This window comes from Hippichthys cyanospilos, chromosome 9, assembly GCF_059441005.1.
Source record: "Hippichthys cyanospilos isolate Australia breed blue-spotted pipefish chromosome 9, RoL_Hcya_1.0, whole genome shotgun sequence".
In the NCBI taxonomy this organism is placed as follows: domain Eukaryota; kingdom Metazoa; phylum Chordata; class Actinopteri; order Syngnathiformes; family Syngnathidae; genus Hippichthys; species Hippichthys cyanospilos.
The window spans coordinates 15,226,697-15,237,878 of NC_142377.1; the positions used below are offsets into that span (position 1 = coordinate 15,226,697).

An 11,182-nucleotide genomic window follows, 5' to 3' on the forward strand; every position below is an offset into this window, starting at 1 on the left:
ACACAATGAGCAGGACACAGTATGCATATCAATTCAAACACAACCAGTATGCTTGGGTGGTTTATTTAATCAAATATTATTAGCCTTTTTGTAGGAAGTCAAGTTCTGTTGGATGTTTGGGTTTTGACTGGTTGTCTGTGTCCGTGTCAGTCCTGTGACTGACTGAAGTTTACAGGGTCAACTGGCTCTAGTAATTGGGGTCAAGAGTGAATTCCTGCAGGGCTTTCCCATGCAGCACAATAACTGGGACCCAACCCAGCAAACTAAAAGATCTCACCTCATAGACATATCACAAAAATTTGACTTTTTCATCTATGATGGGTCTCTGGAGTGCCTGCACACCCATCAAGTGTTAAATATAACTGCCACATCAAGTAAGTCTAGATAACAGCAATTTTTGATCATATGTCTGCAAGCGAGCAGTTCTGCACTCTACTCCACTGTTACGAAACAGTGGATAATGACAGTAATTACTAACTCTTGGAGAGTTTCTCAGACAATGCTAGGTTAAAGTTCCAGGGCAAAGCACGATCATGTCAAAGTCAGAGACAAGCAGAGCTGTAGTGTTAGCACAGATGAGCGACAGCTAACAATGTTACCTGCATACATTTTTGACAGTCATACCATTAAAATAGCTGCGCAATTGAAAAATTAAACATATCTTTTTTCAATCATTTGGGTATTTTGATGAAAGCGTGCCATACCATGACAAATGATTGACATGGTCAAATAATTGACCCAGTTATAGCAGCACTCTTTTATGTAGCATGTCAGATTGAGAAGACGTTTCTTTTCATGTTACAGTGACTTTGAAAGTTGAAATAATATTAACTGCAATAACGTTTAATATATAAAAATGAAAAAAAAATCCAGAGCAAAGCACTATCATTTCATAGTCAAAAAACAGGCAGAGGTATAGTGTTAGTACAGGTTAGCATTAGATAACAATGTTAGCATCATTAGCTTCTGACAATAAGCATGCTAATATGCGCTGCAAATTGTCAACAAGAATTTTTTTTTTAAATTGGTATTTTGATGAAAGCATGCCACATGATACGACACGTTATAAAACACATCTTTGGCAGGGTTGTTAAAAAACTCTTTTTTTTTGGTGTGTCAAATTTAGAAAACGTATTTTCATGTTAGGATGCGATTCCGTTCAAATGCAAACAAAAAATGAATTATAAGCATGTTAAATCAATGAGCAAAGAAGTATTTTGCAATATTTTGTCAAATGCACAAGATTATAGTACTAGTGCAGATTAGTATTATATAGCAACATCAGCCTCTGATAATGAAGTTGTCAATATGGACTGCCAAATTGCCTGCAAGAATTATGATTTAATAATCTCATATTTATTTTTGTATCAATTGGGTGTTCTGATGAATGCATGCCAAATGACATGATGGTATTAAAAACATATTTCAGCTGGATTGTTAATATTATTTGGTGCTTGTGGAATTTAGATAAATTTGTCTTCTTTGAGGGTAAAAGCCATATTGGACTGTGGACAGATGATCAGTGAGCCCCAAGTGATTATGGTCAGAGCTTTGAGTCAGAATTGATCATCTTGTGTCATCATTGACTTAACCATAATACTTATTGATGCTTACAGTGAGAAGACAAGGACCATTTAAAATGTATGTCTGATTTAATCAGCTGGAAACAAGACCATGTTAGAATGCAAAAAATGCCTGGCATGATTCTATCCTGATTTTTAGTGTAACCCTAATATGGAAAGCACCAAATGCTGAAAACGTATATGATGCGTTTTCACAAAACCAGGCTTACAGTATCTCGTAAAGATTAGTTTGAGATATTAACGAGAATTTTCCACAGAGGTCCACAACAAGATTTTTACAAAAACAACCTCCCGAAGGTCTCGACTTTTATTTCCCAGCAGTCGAAAGGTTCAAATCATAATTAACATGTGTGAAAATAAAGGATTAGTAAAAGATCCACACTATTAAAAAATGAATGTACCAAAGCTTTTCTGTACATTTTTGGAGGCATAAGCCTGTTTTTGTGAAAGTGCATTACATATATTTTCAAAACAATTGCGATCTTAATTGTGATCCAATTTATCAGTGATTGAATTTCACATTGTTGATTAGGACCATATTTTTATATTAATACATATAATAATATATTAAATACATGGTACTTTTTTGTAGACACTTTTGTGAAGATGACAAAAACACAAATACACACCCATAAAAGAAAAAAAATTGTAAAGAGAGAAACCATATCTGAATGTGTACATCTAGGTGTTGATCTAAATTTTATTGACTGCCCTCTTCTGATTGCCATTCCGGTTTTATCCGCACTCAGCATTAATGTAAAGCATTCAATATGTTTTTGTTCCCTTACATAACACCCTTTTCCCTCTGCTAACCTCTTACTCTCTCAGCCTTTCCCAGGTTGGGTGTGTCACAGTTTATCTTCTGACAATCCCTTCTTACCTGTTTGACAGGATTGGCCACTCCTGTTGTTCAAAGCCAGAGGCATGTAGGTTGGGAGGGACCGAGGTTGGCCAGTAAAAGTGAGAGGACAGGTTGTAATGATGAGTTCCTCCCCCATCAGATTAGACATAAAAGCAAGCCGGCCATTCAGTCAAACACTCAGAGGGACTTGACTCTCCTTTGAAGCCTGCAAATCTCCAGCTCTCTGCCCAGCCTTAACAACCCAACAACTCCAATATGTTTCCCAGGAAGTCATACTCAATTGCAGGCACCAATACCTCCTCTAGGAGGTCCCTTGCAGGACCCGTAACTACCAGCTACAGCATCAAGAGATCCGGCTACAATCTTGGGTCCACCGCTGGTGGTTATGGTGGTGTCGGCGTCTACGGTGGTGGTCTTGGAAGCGCGAGTTACAGCAGCTTTAGCTCTGGCTCAATGCTCGGCGGTGGTGGTGCTTATGGTGCCGGCGGAATGATGACTGCCCCAATCACCGCGGTCACAGTCAACCAGAGTCTGCTGACCCCCATGACTCTGGATATTGACCCCAGCATCCAGGCTGTGCGCGTTCAGGAAAAGGAGCAGATCAAGAGCCTCAACAACCGCTTTGCTTCCTTCATTGACAAGGTTGGTTCCCTTGACTTCTTTGACCATGTTTACATCAAGTATCATTTATAGATGTTGGTAAAAAAAAATGTAGTCTTACTATGCATATGACAATACAACTCTTGAATCATGAAAAATTACAACTTGTTTCTAGTATCATATCTGTATCAGCAGAACACAAAATCAACGCTATTAAATGTATTTAAGTGACTAAGAGGCAGAGCTGCAGAGCTTATCTGTTTGGTGTTGTGTCGGTCAATGAGAAACAGTGTGAGGTATGATTATTAATTAGAAAATAATCCAAGTCTGTTCATTTCTTCTTGCCCTAAACTTGTTTTTCTCTGCCCACCGCAAACTTCCAATTGCTTTGTCGTACATTAAGTTGGAGGAATGCGTTGAAGGTATCTTTTGAAGTACTGTAGTAGCTGTTTGTCATTATCGCTTTAGCTGCCAAACCTATATGAAGTGACCGTGGCTTTTAGCATCAAAACAAAGCATAATTAACAGAGCCAAAGCTAAACAAGGGATACCACATGCCCATTGGAGTTGATTGCACAGAGAACTACCGGGATAGGAAGGCGTGGCTATTAAGCTAGGAAAACAGTCATATTGTAAATATGAGGCACCACATATTTTTGCTGATCTAGCTCACTGATTAGATTAAAAGACAACTGATCTACCGAGATCGTTGTCTAATACAGTAACTACAAATGTATACATTTGAACATTTTTTTGTGGTGCTGCGTCTTTCCAGGTCTGCTTCCTGGAGCAGCAGAACAAGATGCTGGAGACCAAATGGAATCTCCTGCAGGAGCAAACCACAACCCGCTCCAACATCGACGCCATGTTTGAGGCCTACATTGCAAACTTGCGCAGACAACTCGATGGGCTGGGCAACGAGAAAGTCAAGCTGGAGGGAGAACTGAAGAACATGCAGCTCCAGGTGGAGGACTTCAAAAGAAAGTGAGTGTTGAGTAGATGTGTTCATTCAGGATATTTCATTGAGCAAATGATGCTGATTGAATGATATTATGCCCAAAGGTATGAAGAGGAAATCAACAAGCGCACAGCTGCAGAGAATGAGTTTGTTGTCTTGAAGAAGGTAGGAATTCATGATCATCGTATTGATCAATACAATTATATTTTTTATCGGCTTGACTTTGTAAACCACATTGAATACATCTTAATGCTTTGAAAAAAATATTTCCAGGATGTTGATGCTGCCTACATGAACAAGGTGGAGCTGGAGGCCAAATGCGATGCTCTTCAGGATGAAATCAACTTCCTGAGGGCCGTCTATGAGGCTGTACGTACAATGCTACAAATAATTTTTTTTTCCACTATTATCAAAACCTGAATATGGTTAAATATTGACTCTGTTGCATCAACCTGTGGGTCTGTAGGAGCTTCGGGAGCTGCAGTCCCAGATCAAGGACACCTCTGTCATTGTGGAGATGGACAACAGCCGCAACCTGGATATGGATGCTATTGTGGCTGAAGTGCGTTCTCAATATGAGGACATAGCTAACCGTAGCAAGGCTGAAGCAGAGGCCTGGTACAAAATGAAGGTAGGAACAATCTCAACATTATTCCAGTTTTTTGTTTTTCAATACACAACTCATTATAACTTAGGTTTGCTCTTCCTCAACAGTTCGAGGAGATGCAGAACTCTGCTGGCCAGTACGGTGATGACCTTCGCTCAACTAAAGCTGAGATCGCTGAGCTGAACCGTATGATTGCCCGTCTTCAGAATGAGATCGAGGCTGTCAAGGCACAGGTATAGAATACTTCCAAAACCTCTTGATGAAGACACCATAAAGAGCTATTTGTGATAACCTCTCTGCAGAGGGCCAACCTTGAGGCTCAGATCGCAGAGGCTGAGGAGCGTGGAGAGTTGGCAGTGAAGGATGCCAAGCTCCGCATCAAGGAGCTGGAGGAAGCCCTCCAGAGAGCCAAGCAGGACATGGCCCGCCAGGTGCGCGAGTACCAGGAGCTGATGAACGTCAAGATGGCCCTGGACATTGAAATCGCCACCTACAGGAAACTGTTGGAAGGAGAGGAGAGCAGGTAGGGTCAACATTCTGTAATTTCAAATGATATTTCAGTCTGAATCAAGCAATCAATTCTTTACCTAAAATTTAAACCCCTAGGATGCTCTCCGGACCTACTTCCGCCACCATCCACGTGCAGCAGTCTGGTAAGTTATCAATCTTATAGTTCTCATCTGTACTTGCGATGTACTGGAGATTCACAAAACAATTAAACCCAATACTTTTTCCTCCTCCATGCTCTTCTCCAGGATACTCCAGCTCTGCTGGCGGCTCTGGTTTTGGCTATGGTGGCTCTGCTGCAAGCATGTCAAGTGGCATTGGTGGCAGCATGACAGGCGGTTATGGTGGTAGTACCATCACCAAATCCTCCACAGTGACCACAAGCACCGGCAGAAGATACCTTTAAGAAGGAGAGCAGTCCCTCATCCCTTTCTGAAAATCTTAAATTGACCAAAATCTATAAACCCTTTCACCGTGCTACGCACATACCAAAATGGAGCAGCAATGCTAATCCAAAAATTTACGAATTGCCAAATTGTCAGTTAAAAACAGTGAAGTTTTACTCAAAAGCAACATTCATCATCATTTAAGAGTTTCTGAAAGGAAAAGTGGCCTCAAACATGAGGCAGGTCAGTTGCAACGCAAAATGTGCCTGCACTGACATCCAAGAAATTGGAAAAGACAAGCAAAAAGGGCATGGGCTGTTGGCACGATGCAAGGGAAACATTTGATGCGCTGCACACAATCTTGAACTAAAGGTGCTCTGAAATGCGAGAACGCTCCAGTTCTCATTAAAAGTCTTTAGATATGAGTGCCAACACCAGTAAAGAGAACTGGAGACAATCAACAAGTTGGAACTTTACATGTTTACAAATCAGATAAAAAAAGGTTGGTGCCTTGATTTTTTTTTGGCCTTTGTCAAATAATTCCCTTCTTTGTCTAACATTTCCTTGCCTTGATGCTTCGTTTATGTTGAAACCAGGTTTATTTTGGAAAGACCCTCTTAGCAACATGATGGATGACAGTTGCAGCAAATAACATCGCTAATAAATCTGAGTACCCTATCCCGTCTGTCTTGTTTTTTCAAGAGATTACTTTAAGGAGGACCACAAGACCACGGAGGGACATTGTTACTCCAATTTTGTTCATAAACAAGTAATTTTGATTGATTCCACATTGATTTATGATTGATTTATGGTAGCGCAGCAAACGATCAAAAGGCTACATCCCGCAAGCGCCATGAAGTTTAGAAAAGCTCTCCAACAGGTTTTTTCATCACCCACACACGAGATTTTAATAATAAAGTTACTTGACAATCAAACAACAGGTAAATTTTTGGGACTGCGTTCAGATGCTGCTTGTAATCATAAGTTGTCATACGCAAGTTACATCAACCCCCACAACTAGGAAGTGGCATGTGGAAACATGCTTGAGTAGTGTTGAGCTATTTTCTTCATGTATTACTCACAGGTTCTTCTTTTTTACCTGAGGCTCCGTGTTGGCAGGTATAATTCAGTGGTTTATGGAAGTAAAATTAGGTTGACTTAAAATAACTCCTGTCGAGAATCTTGCCAAATACTACAAATATGATTCCTAAATTCCTTCTGCTAGATGATGACTCATGACAAATGAAAACATCTTTTTGCTTGGTGTTCTACACGGTGTTTGACATGCTCATTGCATTATTTCTTTATGATCATCTCACCCACTCACCAATAAATCATGCCAGGAAGTAGACTATACACGATCAGGTTTTTTGGAGAAGATGCAAATCAGTGTGCTTGAAAATAACTTATCGGTGATTATCCGGTAATATGTCTATTTAAATAACTCATTTAGTGCTTTCAACTGGAATAACTGGTTCATAGAGTATCAACCAAAATATTCATAAGATATTAAAAAAAAAACCAACAACAACAATGGTTTAGCAATCTTTGCCAAACCCAAAACTGATAGAGATGCACGCCAAAAAACATCAAATGACCTCAAATCATTCAACAACTGGCCAGATAAGAAGTGAAAGCTCAGTCAGGTAAAACAAAATAATTTGAGACAAAACCAATTGATGCAACAACTTATTGTAATTAAATTACCATATTATCATTCAATGACTATAAAAAAAATTCAATAAAATTAGCAATCACACTAGTGCAAATAAACGGTGTAATGTCCATCCATCCATTTTCTACAGCCACTGATAATCGCTCTGCAAATTGTGACATTACAACCAATAATCACTGATCTTAAAATGGCAAATATTGGCCAATAACAATTGGCGTAAAGTCTACCCAAAAACAAGCCAAACGTAATAATGTATTATTATCCAAAGACAAAAACATTCCAAAAATATGTTCTAATAGGGTCCGAGGAGGCATGGCTGTATTGCTAAGCAGAAACAGCAATTTTGAAATTAACTTCTACACTGGGTTCTTCCCTATAAATTGGTGAATTTGAAATGAAACCTAGTGTCATTTTCCTGATTTAAATAAAAAATACATAAAGAGAGTTTATGAGTGAAAAAATGGACCATCCATACTAGACTCTTCTTTTCATGCAGTAGTAATTGCACTGGTGCAATAGTATGGAATGATAACTACTATCCCAAAAACATGTATGCCCTTGTGGACATAATATGAAATATGGCTCCAATAAGAACTTAATTAGCTGAAGCCATTCAAAGGTGTTGTTAACCACTTTCACCCTGTCAAAGCGATTCTACACGAGAAGCACAAGCAGAGAATCTCTCTTTTTTGACAGAGTAAATGTGCATCAGCATTCAAGACAAGCTGGAGAACTTGTTTCTCTGCATTTGATGGGTGTCAAGGAATTAAAACATTTTTGCTGGGTTACATAAGTGACAGAAGGCTATTCTGATGATTGGTGGTTGATGGACCCGGCTCCTTAGGGGTTCTCCAACCTGCAATGCACATTATGCTTCTAATTTGTGGCAAATGTTCCCCACACAGGCTTGTTTTTGTTGTTTACTTGATTGCTACGGTGTCAAATGGTAAATTGCAGGTTCAGGGTGTGGCAAGGCCATTCATTTTACACTCCTACTCTCAAATTTGAATACGTTCCACATGCTGAGGCATACCTAAGGTTGGAGTCACTGGGAGATTCAGAAGATGAGGTTTTTGAGTGTGTTAGGTTTGACTTAAGCAGTGAGAGAAAGGGCATCTGGAGCTCCCCTTAAATAGGCTGAATGATGCAGATTAACCTCTGTCGATGGTAACACAGGGCCCTAGTGTAAAATTTGCACACCAAAAAAAAACAAAAGCAAAAAACAATTGCAAGTATCTAGGAATGAACAAATTGTGGCGTTTTGCACCTCTACCTGTTTTTATTATCTATATGATTTTTTAGCCTATTAGTGTTTTTTATGCTATTTGTTAGCTGTATCAAAATCTGTGGGCCAAATTATATGAAAAATGACCCAGAGGGGATAAATATTGCATTCAACATACAGGACACCTTGCACAGAGTCACCAGTTTATGGCAGGCTAACAGCTGAATTACTGTTACGCAGGTATATGAATAACGGAGATACAGTGTTTACATGGCACTATATTGTATATGTATATATAGTGGACCCTCGCTACTTTGCGCTTCGACCATTGCAGATTCACGACATTGCAGATTTTTTTTACATTACGTGGATTCACGACCACAGATTGTTTTTTTCATTACTGTACTGTATTGCAGAGAGAAATGCTGTGACGGTTTCTTGCATGCCAGACAGACGTGGTAACTATAAATGCTCTTGTGGTAACTATAAATGCTCTTGCCACGGGCCCTCCTCGGACGTGGAACTACTGCAGTACACACATGTACTCACATCTTAAACACTGAATAGTAAGTGAACAGTTAACCCTTTTCTTTAAAGTATCTATTAGTTAAATCTAGGTAAGAGAAATCTCTAAAAGAACACTAGGAAAAGCCTAGCTGCTAAGCAGCAAAAAGAGTAACTCAGACCTGCCAAGATTGACTTTTCTATACCATGGAATAGGGAAAAAGCTTGGGCGAATGAACTTGTGCGTTCCCCAACGCTAATTCAACGCCCAAGCGCCCCTGCCTGGTTTTTATTCATTCAGCATAGCATTGCACATGACAAGACATAACAAAGAGAGCCAGTCGGGTGCCACCAACAGCTGGGCCAAGGTCCCAGCTCACACTTTCCTGCGTCAACAACTTTATCCAAGGACTGGGGCGAGATGAACTAGGACTGCACACATGGATAGCTATGCACACTATTCTAGACAAGAAATAAGCACATAATGATAACAACCTAATATATGATTTCCTTCACAGAGATTTCCAACGGTCTGGTGAGACCGGATGCTCATCACTCTGCTTCTGTCTCGACAATGTGTGTGCCTTTGCTGTGGGTGCGCTTCAGGCACATCCCTGTAGGCGTAAAAGCGGCAGTTGGGGCGGGAGTAGATTAAAACTCCATACACATAATCACAATATTGAGTAAATACAAAAGTGACTTTACTTCAAGTACCACAAAATGCCATCCAGGCTGCTATGTGTTGGTGTGGTTTCTCTAAAACAGAGAAATAAGGCACAATTATCAATTAAACAGAGACATTCATACCAACCAAACATAACAACGTGTACCACCGAGCTCGCCAGCTTACCGAAGCGCGAGCTAATGCTAACGTTCTTTCATAAGCATGTTTACATTTGGAAACAAACTAAAATACCCACACACAGCTTTGACTTCAAACAAACTTGTCGCGGGTCGTAAATCGTAATTAAGTGACACATAGCTGCATGAAGCCAGCTCTCTTACTCGCTCTCTCCTCCTCACTATCTCGACCGTAAAACCCCTGTCCAAAGTCAAGCTGGCCGAACATTGGTTGTTGCGAATATCAACATGAGTCTTTCTCCTTTTCAATTGGTAGAGGATTGCAAGCAACGGTTAGGTGCTTACTGTTACCTACTGTACGAGAGTGTAGCACTCAAACCTATCTATCAGCCTAGTTGCCCTCTATTGCTCACTGGCTCTGGCTCAATAAACCGTACTCCCAAAAAGTGACAAGGAAATGTATCTTTTGGCTCTCCTGGCTTTCATTCTCGCGAGATCTTGTCTGGCGAGATCTCATCCCATCCCTAGTATATATATATATATATATATATATATATATATATATATATATATATATATATATATATATATATATATATATATATATATATATATATATATATATAGATAGATAGATAGATAGATAGATATGTGTGCATGTGTATTTTTTACGGTCTTCCTCCAAAGTGGCCTTGCCTGTCTACCTGGCATTCTTTCTGAGTCGCATGGCCTCTCTGCCTGCTAGCTAAGGCGTGGTACATTTTAACAATACTGGAAATACCTTCATCATTGTAATTGAATGATGTGTTGACCAAGTGATACCCTATAAAAATACTGTCACAGAGATTCTTTGCATTTTATGATCCTACTGAAGACAGGCACTGGATAATAGATTAGGGAAAAGAATCTTGAAACATACTTCTCTTAAAACTATGGACTTCAACTTGGCATCATTCAAATTGCTGTAAGATACTTTCATGCATGATATATCATTTTAAAGGGAAGTAAGTGTAGAATTAGAATATACTCTAAATTAATTGTACTGACCTTCACTCAACTCTAAATATATTAACCCTAACCCAATATCTCAATTTTCATTTTTGAGAGACACATCAATTTTATGGGGACACCAGGTTATGAGAAAAATGAAAGATGTTAAGAGTGTCTTATCTCCCCAAATTTTGTTTGCCTCCAGGTTACAGCAAATCACTGGCCATTTTTTCAAATCCTTTTTTACATGTGGAGAGATTTTTTGATTGTCTTTCATGCATATTGAATTATGATTGAACAGAGCCACCTTTTGGGGATATATTCTGAAAGAAAGAGGGAATGTCTGTTGTGTTTATCAAAGTGAAATATACCTGTACAAAGTTTTCAATGCGCCAAAATGCTGGAAACTGAGTGGTAGAGGATGCATGTCACACATTTAACTTGGCATACTGAGATACCATAAAGAATTTCACATAGCGATGAC

At 39.4% G+C, this 11,182-nt stretch overlaps 1 protein-coding gene across 1 annotated transcript; it reads left to right on the forward strand.

Annotated features, from left to right (window-relative positions):
• Positions 1 to 2,603: 2,603 nt before the first annotated feature.
• LOC148419091 (intermediate filament protein ON3-like) lies at positions 2,604 to 6,181 on the forward strand. Its single transcript, XM_088422354.1, has 9 exons — positions 2,604 to 3,087; positions 3,821 to 4,029; positions 4,108 to 4,168; positions 4,277 to 4,372; positions 4,470 to 4,634; positions 4,718 to 4,843; positions 4,913 to 5,133; positions 5,217 to 5,263; positions 5,366 to 6,181. Exons 1-9 carry the CDS (start codon positions 2,701 to 2,703, stop codon positions 5,521 to 5,523), a joined length of 1,470 nt encoding a protein of 489 aa, XP_088278480.1. The 5' UTR covers positions 2,604 to 2,700; the 3' UTR covers positions 5,524 to 6,181.
• Positions 6,182 to 11,182: the final 5,001 nt, after the last annotated feature.